This window comes from Myotis davidii, unplaced genomic scaffold, assembly GCF_000327345.1.
Source record: "Myotis davidii unplaced genomic scaffold, ASM32734v1 scaffold497, whole genome shotgun sequence".
NCBI lineage: Eukaryota > Metazoa > Chordata > Mammalia > Chiroptera > Vespertilionidae > Myotis > Myotis davidii.
The window spans coordinates 2,516,611-2,530,644 of NW_006288434.1; the positions used below are offsets into that span (position 1 = coordinate 2,516,611).

Here is a 14,034-nt window from a genome sequence, read left to right on the forward strand (position 1 = left end):
CTATAAGACAAACAACCCCCATTCAGAACCATGGGGAAGTTGGCCCGGTGGAAGTTCTACAACTGGAAGGAAAGAAAGAAGCGCAGAGACTGAGTAGGAGCTACAGAGGCGCCAAAAACAGAGGTACGGAGGCGCACGCCAGGCGGGCTGCAACTGGATGCGCGGTTTTTTTCAATTGGAGGGGGATACAAGCTCTCGAATCCACTAAGCTTGTTTGGGGCGGGATTCTGAGGTCCCAGAGGCCCATGGGAAGCCGGAAGAACTGTGCAAGCCGCCCAGACGGCTTCGTTGACAGCCTGGGAACCAGCTCGCAGCCCCACGCACAACTATCACCCAAGGGGCGAGAGCAGCTGTAGTGTTGCTTTCTCCTCAGTTTTGGTAGCGAAATCCTCATTTTAAACATAAGAATACATTACTTTAAAAAGCCGTTATGTGGCTCCACAACCTTTCTGAGTAGAGCGTGAACAAGTCGTGAGAGACCTTTCCAAGCACAGGGACACGTTGCGGATGGAAATAGCTACATTTTCCATGTGTATGACCTTTGACCCAGCAACAAAAAGCGTACACCTATGGATGAGGACAGTAGGGGGGGGGTAAGGGCAGAGGGTGGTGGGGAGGGAACTGCAACAAACTGCAGATTTCAACTCCTCGCATCCATAAGGGACACACTCAAGAAGCAGACTCAGGTTTGGAGGAAGCTGGAGCCGGATCCGGCTGGGCCGGTGACATGGAACCACTGTACCAGCAAACGCACAAGCAGGTCCACCAGATCCAGTCTCACATGGGACGCTGGGAGATGGCAGACAAGCAGTCTGTGCAATTAGTAGAAAACGAAATCCAAGCAAGCATACCAGATATTCAGCCAGCTGGAACGCCTGGAGATTTGTCCAGCAAGGAGCCTCCCAACAAAAGACAGAATGCCAAACTTCATGTTGACCAGTTAAAGTATGATGTCCAGCACCTGCAGACTGCTCTCAGAAACTTCGAGCATCGGAGATACGCAAGGGAGCAGCAGGAGAGACAGCGAGAGAAGCTTCTGTCTTGCACCTTCACCTCCAGTGAGAGAAGCTTCTGTCTCGCACCTTCACCTCCAACGTGGAATGCAGTGCCCCCTGTGAGGCTGCGTGAGGCTGTGACGGCCCCTGCAAGGCTGCAACGGCCCATGGGAAGCCGGAAGAACTGTGCAAGCCGCCCAGACGGCTTCGTTGACAGCCTGGGAACCAGCTCGCAGCCCCACGCACAACTATCACCCAAGGGGCGAGAGCAGCTGTAGTGTTGCTTTCTCCTCAGTTTTGGTAGCGAAATCCTCATTTTAAACATAAGAATACATTACTTTAAAAAGCCGTTATGTGGCTCCACAACCTTTCTGAGTAGAGCGTGAACAAGTCGTGAGAGACCTTTCCAAGCACAGGGACACGTTGCGGATGGAAATAGCCAAATTTTCCATGTGTGACCTTTGACCCAGTGACAAAAAGCGTACACCTATGGATGAGGACATGGGGGGGGGGGGAAAGGGCAGAGGGGGGGGGGGGGTAAGGACAGAGGGTGGGGTGGGAACTGGGTGGAGGGGAGCTATGGAGGGAAAAAAGGGGAACAACTGTAATAATCTGAACAATAAAGATTTATTAAAAACAAAAACACAAAAAACAAATCCTTGCCTAAAGTAACCTAAGGACTAGTGAATTCAGCTTAAAAGATAAATGTTTATGTCAGTATATGCTGCCCCAAGGAGAATGGAGGTCTGGGGTAGTGGAAAGAGCTCTTTGGAGAGGGATGGGATTTAGTGTGATGCCTTTTTTTTTTTTTTAAGGTATATATTTTTATTGATTTCAGAGAGGAAGAAAGGGGGAGATAGAGATAGAAACATCAATGATGAGAGAGAATCATTCATCGGCTGCCTCCCACATGCCCCCACATTGGGGATCGAGCCCACAACCCATGCATGTGCACTGACTGGGAATTGAACCATGACCTCCTGGTTCATATATGGGTTGATGCTCAACTATTGAGCCACACCAGCTGGGCGATAAATATATTTTAAATCTTCAGCTGAGGATATCTTAATGATTTTAGAAAGTGGGGAAGAGGGCAGAAACATTAATGTGAGAGAACCCTTCCATGTGTGCCCTGACTGGGATCCAACCTGCAATCTAAGTATGTGCCATGACCAGAAATCAATTTATATTGAATGCTTACACTCTACTGCCCCTAGTGTCAACTTCTATAGAATCATATTCACCACTACTTAAGATGGTTTATTTTATTTTGTACTCATTGTTAGACATTTTGTATACTTTTGGTGTACAGGACAATGCTCCAAACAACTGAGCCACCCAGCCAGGGCTCCAATGCCTTTTTAAAAATCAGTTCTCAGGGAATGGTTTAGGATGGACAGTGAACTGAAGTTATACCTGGTTTTGAATTACGATGCCATTTTTGTGTTTCTGGCAATTGTCAACTTAATTTTAGCTCTAACTACAACCTTTTGAGGAAGTAAAGATCATTAACTAAAATTTAGAGAAAATGACCTAGGATTGCAAAACTATTAAATGACAGGGCCAGGACCAGGTCTTCTGACTTCTAGTTAATCAGCTCACCTCATAAGAGACATATATTGCTAACCTGACCTATACAGTCTGTAACAAATTTCCTCCTAGGTCACCCTCCACTTCCACTGACATATTACTTAACTTTCATCTACTCTTAACATTTTATTTAGAAAACATCTATTTGAGTTACCTGGTAGCATGCTACGTTATCTGCCTGGCAATATATTGAAACTCAGTATTTTAATCTCTTGGCTGTAGATACTTAATTCACTAATTCACAAGCTTTCTTTACTTAAAATTAGTAAATTGTGTTATGGAAGAACTACAAAACAAGATGATGATTAATACAGACTGGGTCTGCAACTTTATGTAAATAAGGTGACCATATTGACTTGTAATAAATTGTGCATATGTGTGGATTATTTTCTCTAAGTCACATCATATTGAGCTTTTTATAAAAATATATAAAATACTTTAAAATGGCACAAAGTGTTTCTGAAAGTGTTGAGTTATCATACAGAGTCCTCATTAAATTTGGCATTTAGCACACATTCGTTGACAACTCATACACTAAGGTAACTACTGAAATAATACAAATTTTTAAATAACTTATGTTTTGCAGTTTGTTGCATATTCTAAGGACCCAGACATAAGGATTGGTGGCCCGTCTCTTGTTTTTCCTGGTTTATGACTTTCGGCTTTGTGGAATACGGCTGAGATGAAAGGATTTATTGACGATGCAAACTACTTCGTTAGCCTGTTGGATGAAGGAACAAACCTTGGAGATGTTATTGATAACTATGTTAATGAACATACCCTGGTAAGTGCGCTGTCTTACATTTCTCAAATTTCTGAATCCTACAATACCAATGCTTTATTTCCAAGATGTTAATCTAATAAAGTACCTGTTCAGATGTTAACTTTTCCAGGTTGTCTTTTTTATAGGTTGCCTTAACACTCCCCGTTCTCCTTGAGCAGGGATAAGGTTTTCTTTCCAGCCCACATTTTTAAAAAAACATGCTCCCTGATAGCCCTTTCCCTGCTGTGCCCTTGACTGAGAATTGAATCCTCCATCATGCGGTGCTGAGGGCCCAAGCCATAACCACTGAACCTCACTAACCTCACTGACCAGGGCTAGGTCTTCACAGTTATTCCAGATAATCTTGTGTATGTGGACTGAGAATTGATAATTTACATTGAATGCTTACACTCTACTGCCCCTAGTGTCAGCTTCTACAAAATCATATTCCTGACTAAGATCATTTATTTTTATTTTGTACTTATTGGTAGAATTATTTTTGTTTATCATCTTACTGATAGAATTTGCTTTTTTATTGGAGCTAATTTCCCATATTCCCCAAATTTGTTGAATTGTTTTCATGTTACTAGTGTTTAGTAATAGGATGAAAAAAACTTGTTCTTCTAGGGGTAGGTAAATAGAGAAAAATAAAACCAAAAACTAATCTCTTAACTTTTATAGATGTGCTCACCTTCCTACACCCCAGCAAAGTTCCTTTATTTCTGTCTTATCCTGCCATGAAAATTCATGGGGGGTGGGAGGGGAGAGCCACACTTTGTCATACTATTCAATCTATTCTATAGCGAAGTCACTCTTCAGTTAATCTCTCATGATCTTTGACATTCTCTTTTCATCCATTCTTGTTTACAGTCTCAAATATCCCACATTTAGTAAATAGCTGTGCTCTCTTAATGATTTTATTTAATTGTATGGCTGAAGGTTGGTTTACAACTGAATATCTTGTTTCTCTTGCTGGTACTTAAAATTGCTTTTTTTCCCATGTTAAAGTAAAAATAAAATATCTGTCTTTAGAACATTAGAAATGGCATTTCTTGTAAGGATGGGATAATTTCAGTACAACTGTCCCATATCTGCCACTCATAGCCCATAATTTCCAGTCATGTCTATTTCCTGGTATGTTTCAGTAGTATATATGTTTTTCAAAACTATGTTTAAAAAATAGAAAGCAGTAGTAATGGTTTCATGGCTTTCAAAGCAATATGTGGATGTTGTATATTCTAGATAAGATTATTTTATCTGCCAACCAACATTTTCTGGCTGACAGGTACAATCATCTCTCCACTCTAGGAGTAGGCACAGCTTTAAGATCATTACAGATCTTCCCCGAATCCCTAATAAAATCACTTTTCTTTTGAAGGAAGGATATTTTTACTTTGGTTTATCTGATATTTAGTATACTTCTGGAATTTTAAATTTAATTTTGCTTTTTAAACAGTAGTATGGAAGGAAATAGGTAATCTCCATCCCCTCTACTCCTAAAAAGTAAAATTGAGGCAATTCTGAAATAGAAAGTCATTATAACATTTTTAAATCAAAGTACAGAATATTTTATATGCCACAATATAGCAAAACAAAAAGTCAGATTAAAAAAAAAAGAATATGTTTAGATTCTCCTTTGTTCAGTCTAGCTTAATTCTTCACAAGCCTTAAATGTAGTGTATAAATAATACATGTTTTGCTCATTTGTGGAGGAAAAAGGGAGTTCTTTCCTACTCAGTGGTACTCTATTTTCAGTAGTTGTGACTGTTTCTCTTTTTTTCATGAACATAATAGACAGGGAAGAATGCATTTTTTGTGGGAGATCTTGGAAAGATTGTGAAGAAACACAGTCAGTGGCAGAACGTAGTGGCTCAGATCAAGCCATTCTACACGGTAAAGTGCAACTCTACTCCAGCTGTACTTGAGATTTTGGCGGCTCTTGGAACTGGATTTGCTTGTTCCAGTAAAGTAAGTATTTTTTTCATTATTTTGCCATTAAACTACAACACTTAAAAATTAATTTTCTAACTTTTGGTTACCCACAACAGTTGGAGAAAAACTTTAAGGAAATTTGACTTTTGGATAAGTTTTTTTAAAAACTCTTACTTAAATTTGAAGCCGAATAGTGGAATTGATCAACTTTTTAAGTGTGCTATCAATGAAAGTTTCCATGAGATGAGACTTTTAAAAGTTTTCTTTATCTTTGACACTTTTCCTCCCTCATTCATATTCTCTCTCTCTCTCATATTTTTATTGATTTCAGAAAGGTAGAGAGAGATAGAAACGTACTGATGAGAGATAATCATTGATTGGCTGCCTCCTGCACATCCTCTACTAGGATCTAGCCTGCAACTCGGGCATATGCCCTTGACCGGAATTGAACCCAGGTTCCTTTAGTCCACAGGCCGACGCTCTGTATCCACTGAGCCAAACCAGCTAGGGCTATTCCTTATTCTTAGGCTAGACCTAGCTAGACCAAGTAACTTCTGATGACAAGTAATATTCTAAATTAAGAAATTTCTCTGGTGGTAATTATACCTTTTAAAAGGTTTTAACACAGGGTAGTATAGTAAGCATTACCAGAATATATACTATGGCATTGTGTAATACTAATTTAACCTCATGTAACTTGAATTTAACAAAAACTAAATAAAAATATAAGGTAGTAATTGAGTGAAAAGTAATGGGAAATTTGCCTTTTAGATGACACTATTTAAAATCTATTTTTATAGACCGAAATGGCTTTAGTGCAAGAATTGGGTGTGTCTCCAGAAAACATCATTTACATAAGTCCTTGCAAGCAAGTGTCTCAGATAAAGTATGCAGCAAAAGTTGGAGTGAACATTATGACATGTGACAGTGAAGTCGAACTGAAGAAAATTGCACGTAACCATCCAAATGCCAAGTAAGTGTAAAACTTAGTACCTGGGTAGAATATCTTCATTGCTTAGGGTTTGGGTTTGTCTTATCCTGGGAAAAGGAGGCAGTTATGTAGAGCAGTGGGGTGTATTATAATTACTTTAACTTATTTAAAATTTCTGTATAGAAAATATAGAATCTATGAACTCATAGCTTCAACTTCCAGTTTTGTATATTAAATATATATACATATAATTTTTTTTTTTACCGTCTTAGTGTAGGGCAAAACTAAATATGCTTTATCCTTTATACTATTTTGTCCTTCTATCTCCCATCCAATTTTCTGAGTTGCCATTCCATTGCTAGTGTTTTATTGGCTATTTCTATCCCTTCAGGTGGAGTTAGGATAAGATAAGGACAGTTTAGGGCATGAATTTATAATCTTCAACTTAAGGAAGATGTGGTTGGTGGGATAAAAATTAGGGCCACAGGTATATTTTTATAACCATTTTAACCTTAACATATGTCATGTTAGGAACAAGATGCATTTTGGTCAGCTTTTTTCCCTGTTTAGCTAAGGATATATTCTGCTCTTGGCTGTAGCTCTTGAATGGTTGTCCTTAGTGATTTGAGGGATTTCTTTAAAGTCGACACTTCTATTTGAACAGGAAGTGTGATATATATATATATATATATATATATATAATGCCCTTGACTGGAATCAAACCTGGGACCCTTCAGTCCACAGGCCGACGCTCTATCCACTGAGCCAAACCGGCCAGGGCGAAGATTCTTTTATAAATTAAAAAATTTACTTTTCAAAAGCAAAACGTTTTGCCCTAGCTGGTTTGGCTCAGTGGATAGAGCGTCAGCCTGTGGACTGAAGGATCCCAGGTTCGATTCCGGCCAAGGGCACATGCCGTGGTTGCAGGCTCCATCCCCAATGGGGAGCTTGCAGGAGGCAGCCAATCAATGATTCTCATCATTGATGTTTTTCTCTCTCCCTCCCTCTCCATTCCTCTCTGAAATCAATAAAGATATATATATATATTTTTTAAAACAAAAAGTTTTAAGGCAAAAATAATCTCAAGAGGGATTCAGTATATACTAAAAGTATATTGTATTAGCACAAAATTACTTGCTTTGCTTTCAGAGAGGAAGGGAGAGGGAGAGAGAGATAGAAATATCAGTGATGCAAGAGAATATCTTGTCGGCTGCCTTCTGCACCCGCACAACCCAGGCATGTGCCCTGACGGTAACTCGAACTATGGCCTCCTGGTTCAGAGGTCAATGCTCAACCAGAGCCATGTGAGCTGGGCATGTTTGCTTACTTTGAATGAGTTATATGTTCCTGGAAATGTGTATCATCCATATTTTTTTTTGTATATTTATAATTTTCTTAAGTGATGTTAATGTTATTCTGAGAAAGGTATCCTGATAGGATTGATGCCCTAAAAACCTTTGGGCTTTTAAAGGAAATTTTCTAGAGAACTGTCTCTAAAAATTTCTGTTCCATGATCTTCTAAAGATAAGCCTTAATTTGGATGGAATGTTTACTGTGTTAAATTGTAAACTGAATGGCACATTTTTGCTAGAATTTATTCTACCCATAGAATAATTTAGTTTTTATCAGACTTGCCCACTCATCATCAGTCATTCACCAAAACTTCCTTGGAAAAACAGTATTTGTGTATTTGCAGTTTTAGTGGTTTTGTAATCATTTGAAGATCTCATCATTTTGTCTAGATTGTCATGGTTTGAAAGGAAATACCGAGTAAATTTAAGTCAGTAGTCTAAAAAGCTTTTATATAAATAAAATAACTGAAAGCTTCCCAAATTTTTTGTTAGATACAAGAGGTTAATAGGAGGAATGTTTAGAATAAGTGGGTGGAAAGTTAGTGGCTAGAATAATTTACAAATTTGAAACATTTGAAGCCCTAATATTTTTACTAAAAAAAATGATGGCATTGCTATTCAATTTAGTCTTTCCAGGTGGATTTATGGACTGATGGACTTCATTTGAAAGTAATGTCTTTCATTTCAGAGCCTTACCTACCCTTGCTGCTACAACAGAATCTTAACTTCCTATTTCCAAATTCCATCCTTTTAAGCTTCATGCTTTAGGCCCTAATTGCTAGTTTTTTCTCTATACAGGATTGTTTTTCGTTAGGTTCACTTGATTCATCCGTCGCTGGATTTGGGAACACTGGCAACATAATGAAAATTTCTACAATCTTCAGGCTTCACATGTGCTGATGATGATGTAAACCAACTCTGCCCCAATCATCTTCCCCTTCTCTTAGGGTCTTACTACATATTGCAACAGAAGATAATACTGGAGATGAAGAGGGTAACATGAAGTTTGGCGCTACCCTGAAGAACTGTAGGCATATCTTGGAATGTGCTAAGGAACTTGATGTCCAAATTATTGGGGTTAAGTGAGTATTTGTTTTAAAATCATTTTATGGTGATAATCTTTGTTTTAAGATTATTGCTTTAAGACTTTGTATGAACTCATAGATTCAACTTCCAGTTTTGTATAATTATATATATATAATCTAAGACCCAAATGATAGCAAACAGAGATATGCTTAATCCTTTATACTATTTTGTGCTTCTATCTCCCATCCAATTTTCTGAGTTGCCATTCCATTGCTAGTCCCATTATAGTACAGGATCTTGCTTTTTAAATTGTTCATAAAGATGAATAAAGAATCGTTGGTGTTAATCGCTACTTTAGGTGACAATGTTGACATTTAAGAGTTTTCACATTTCAACTCAGTTTTATTTTTTAAGTTAGCATAGAGGGGAAATAACTTTTTGAGGGTAAACTATGAATTTTAACAGATTTATGTAATCACTGCCACAATCAGTACAAAATCATACTTCAATTAAATTTAAGTATTCTCTTCTAAATCTGTCACTTATGTAATATTGACAAGTTCAGATGTCAGTAATATTCAGCTGAATTAACGTTCATTTGTATTTCACAATAGACATGTTTTTATATTTTGTCAGATAAAATCACACATTCATATTAATGGTTTTTGTGGCCCAGTTTTATTGGTGGAACTTGTTACTCTACCATACCTGCAGAAATCTTCCCTTCCCCAATCTGATAGCCATGAATCATGACTGATAACTCATTGTTAAGTATTGTAACTTGATAATTAGAGGTTAGGGCTTTTAATACTTTAACTATTTGGTAAAGTTAAGGTAAATACTTAATTGTGTCAATATGGTGAATGAGAATTGAAAGGAATTACAGGAAGGACCTCTAAAATTTGCTGCTGCTTTAAATTTATTGCTTTATTTCTTTCAGATTTCATGTTTCAAGTGCTTGCAAAGAATCTCAAGTATACGTACATGCTCTGTCTGATGCTCGATGTGTGTTTGACATGGCTGTAAGTTTTTTCCTTAAATTTTGATATTTTTATCAGGTTGTTAGAAAAACACTTTTATCCCTGAAGTTCTCTCATTATACTTATGACACACACCATACTTATTTTTTTACATTATAAGCAGAGTTCCATACAGTTCATTTTTAAAGTGGGTGAAAGAATTAGTGATTTACTTGTCTGCAAGACAGTACAGACAACATCAGGAAGCTAACATATATAACATTTAATTTGCTTCTGTTAGGAACCAAAAAACTTGCTGTATTAAATGTCAGAACAGACATTTATCAACCTGGGAGGGGTTTTTCAAAATGTCCCTATTTTTCATCTCTAGGGAGAATTTGGCTTCACAATGAACATCTTAGACATTGGAGGAGGCTTCACAGGAACTGAATTTCAATTGGAAGAGGTAAACTCAGTTGGTGGACATACTGGAATAATCTCTCATTCTTTGCTACTTAGGTGGTAGATGAGTAAGTAGCCTAGGGTTTTTACAGTGGCAGGAACTAAAAGCCTGTAATATCTTTTTTTTTTTAATATATTTTATTGATTTTTCCACAGAGAGGAAGGGAGAGGGATAGAGAGTTAGAAACATCGATGAGAGAGAGAAACATCGATCAGCTGCCTCCTGCACATCCCCCACCGGGGATGTGCCCGCAACCTAGGTACATGCCCTTGACCGGAATCGAACCTGACTGGGCATGTGCCCGCAACCAAGGCACATGCCCTTGACCGGAATCAAACCCGGGACCCCTCAGTCCGCAGGCTGACACTCTATCCACTGAGCCAAACCGGTTACAGCAAGCCTGTTTAAAATTTGATTCTAAGAAAATGAGCAGGCAATGAGAAGATCTAGCTAACTATGATAAGTTTAATAAATTTTTTTTACCTCTGTATCATGATAACTTTATCACAGAAAAGTTTCTATTCTGTTGTGCTCTTACAGACTACTTAATGGTACAAATTCACAACGTGGATAACTTAAGCTATTTTATCCATGTGTACGTCACTCCTTAATTTCATGCTCTGCCCTCCTCCACATTCTATAATACCTAAAAATCGATATGAAATTTTGATCCCTGTTGCTAGACAGGAACGTAGCTTAATTTGAATTGTCTAATCCAACATTGAAACCATAATGTGGGATTTAAAATCCATAGGTGAATCATGTTATCAGCCCTTTGTTGGATGTCTACTTTCCTGAAGGATCTGGCATTAAGATCATTTCAGAACCTGGAAGCTATTACGTGTCTTCTGCATTTACACTTGCAGTTAATATCATTGCAAAGAAAGTTGTTGAAAGTGATAAATTTTCCTCTGGAGGTAAGTTACAAAGTTTATAGTTTCTTCTGTTAGTAGTTAATTCCAGTTATTTTGAAGATGAATTTATCAGATACTATAGTGTAATTATATTGTATGACATTTTATGGATTATATAGGTGGGTGGTCTTCAGCCAGCTATAGGCAGTTTGGGAACTTTTCAAATTGTCCATCAGACGTCCTGAATGCAACTCTCATGTGCTGATGTTGAGCTAGGCGTGTTTTAGGTACACTTCCCCCAGATGATTCTCATCCCTTGTTAAGAAGCAGTGTTTTATTATGGGTTTTGGTTTTTTTTTTAGTCACATGAGTCACAAGGAGAATCTGCCTCATACTTGCTTACATAACAAAGGCCAACAGAGTCCTTTTAATCTAGACAGTCTAAAGGTATCATTTAGTTATTTTCAAAATTCACTATTTAAAAAAAAATACTTATTGATTTCAGAGAGGAAGGGAGAGGGAAAGCGAAACATCCATGATGAGAGAGAATCATTGATCAGCTGCCTCCTGCATGCCCCCCACTGGGGATCAAGCCTGCAACCCAGGCATGTGCCCTTGACCAGAATCGAACCTGGGACCCTTCAGTCCACAGGCTGACACCCTATCCACTGAGCCAAACTGGCTAGGGCTAAAAGTATCACTTTTTAAAAAATGGGTAGGAAGGTACTGTTCTACATTAAGGAGACTTATTTCTTCCCGTAGTTTTTTTCCTGTAAATAAGCAAAAGTGAGGTAGTCTATTTTTTACCTTTGAGTTCTTAATAAACATATTTGTGTATCAAGAGCTGTGTGATACACCACAGGGCACATTTGGTTTCTCCCTCTCCCTGTTGTAACTCCCTTCCCAACAAGAAACCTCACTCCCGTTATTCCTCTCTCACTTGCTTAACCCCTTCCCCGGCAGAAACGTGTATACTCGTTTTCACAAAATGTTCTTTTTCAGTCGTCGACGAGTATACTAAGAAAATATGGTAAAAAAATATGGTTTATAGGAAGACGAGTTACAAACTGTTTTCATAACCAGCATCAAAAATACTATATAGAACCAAAATAAAAAAATTAGTCTGAAAAAGAAACGTTTTTAACAAAAAAATTGTTGGGGAAGGGGTTAAGCCTAGAACACACAGAAGGAGTTTCCAGAATAGCCAATCCATACCACTGCACAACAGCAAGCCATTAACTAGACCAAGCATGTCAAACTCAAAGGCTAGCACAAGCCAAATCAACAAGGTTTAAGTTTATGTGGGCCGCAAAAAAAAAAAAAGCTTCCATTTTCATAGAAATGTAGGTTTATTTCGATTGAGACATGCTGAATACAAAGGGCTGAAATCAATGTCATTGTTAACATAAAATAATAGAACATTTTAATAAGAATGAACATTAACTTACCAGACACTGAATATCTGCACAAATTCATAGACATAAGTAAACCTATTTTTCTTGTTCTCCAAAAGCAAAGTATTTTCTGTTGCACACAGCAAAGAAGTCAGTACAAGACTAATGACGATGTGGCAGTCAGCTGCTAAAATATTAGCTGCTAGTATTAGTGGAGAGAAATGGTGCGCCTGCACGTAAGGCACATAAGGGAAATGAATGCAACACGATTATAGTAGCCGGTCATTAGCAAATGTAGTTCTTTATTAATAATTATGCATAACAGGATATTGTAAAAATTAGGTTATGAAATTTTTATTAAAATGTTTCTTACATACCGTTATATTGGCTGAGCCACAACAATATTCGTTGAGGGCTGCGAGTTTGACAAACTGAACTAGACTCAGTATCTGTTTAGGTTTGGGGTGTTTTTTTTTTTTGACATACAGTGAGCACAATCTTAAGTATGTTATTTGATGAGTTAATGACGTATAGTGATCCCTTTCAAAGTATAATTTTCATATCTTAGATTTTTTTTTTCTCAGTTATGTTCCCTCGCCAAACACTGTTCTGATTATTTTTCTGCCATAGATTAATTTGAACTGCCTTTACTTCATATAAATGGAATCATATAGCACAGTGGTCGCCAACCTTTTGGACCGCACAGACCACCAGTGGTCCGCAGACTACTGGTTGACAACCACTGATAATAGAATATATTCTTTTGTTTAAGAAAGCTCAGTATAATATATCTGATTGAACCATTTTGTTTCATGTTTATTACTAATATTCTACTGTGAATACAGTTTATACATTCTCTTGCTAATGAATATTTAGTTTCAGTTTTGGGCTATTATGAATAAAACAACATTCTTGTACAAATCTTAATACTTGGGTAAATGAGTAAGAATAGAGTTATTCGGTCATAAATAGATGTTTTCAAAGATATCAATGTGGTGGTACTATTTTACCCTCCCTCAGGCAGTGTAAATTATATGCAGGTTCTGCTTGTTTCCCCACCTTTATTGATTTTTTAAAATACATATTTTTATTGATTTCAGAGAGGAAGGGAGAGGGAGAGAGATAGAAACATCAGTGATGAGAGAGAATCACACCCCCCACCAGGAATGGAGCCCGCAACCGGGCATGGGCACAGTCCACAGGCCGATGCTCTATTTGCTGGGCCAAACTGGCTAGGGCAATTTTTTTTTTTTTTTTTTGCATTGCATTGCATTGCCTATCTTATCCATTCAGTAAGTGTGTGGTGGTGATAACTCATTGTAGTTTTAATTTGTATTTACCTGGTGATGAATGATGTAGAGCACTTTTTCATGTGTTCATTGGTTATTTTCCTTAGTGTAATACCTTTTTTTTTTAGACTAACAGTTTTGTTTAAGGTTATGTCAGTATATATCTGTGGGTTGTTTTTTGTTTGTTTTTTTTTAACATTGACTTTTAGAGAGAGGAAAGGAAGAGGGATAGACAGAAATATTGATGAGAGAGAAACATCATTGATCGGCTGCCTCCTTCACACCCCTTATTGGGTTCTAGCCTACAACACTGGCATGTGCTCTGACCTGTAATCCAGCCGGGACCTCCAGGTTCATGCCCAACCACTGAGCCACACCAGCTAGGCTGTAGGTTTATTTTTTTTTAATTAAATATTTATTGTTCAGATTATTACAGTTGTTCCTCTTTTTCCCCCCCATAGCTCCCCTCCACCCAGTTCCCCCATC

At 37.8% G+C, this 14,034-nt stretch overlaps 1 protein-coding gene across 3 annotated transcripts in view; it reads left to right on the forward strand.

Moving 5' to 3' along the window:
- Positions 1 to 14,034, forward strand: part of AZIN1 (antizyme inhibitor 1) — a 41,383-nt gene that overhangs the window by 21,852 nt on the left and 5,497 nt on the right. For all 3 annotated transcript variants that reach the window (NM_001291764.1, NM_001301800.1, XM_015561698.1), the window contains exons 3-9: positions 3,172 to 3,369; positions 5,143 to 5,316; positions 6,081 to 6,253; positions 8,511 to 8,645; positions 9,530 to 9,611; positions 9,940 to 10,014; positions 10,766 to 10,928. In NM_001291764.1, the coding sequence (NP_001278693.1) occupies positions 3,268 to 3,369; positions 5,143 to 5,316; positions 6,081 to 6,253; positions 8,511 to 8,645; positions 9,530 to 9,611; positions 9,940 to 10,014; positions 10,766 to 10,928 (904 nt within the window). In that variant the 5' untranslated portion in view covers positions 3,172 to 3,267. The remainder of the gene's footprint in view (positions 1 to 3,171; positions 3,370 to 5,142; positions 5,317 to 6,080; positions 6,254 to 8,510; positions 8,646 to 9,529; positions 9,612 to 9,939; positions 10,015 to 10,765; positions 10,929 to 14,034) is intronic.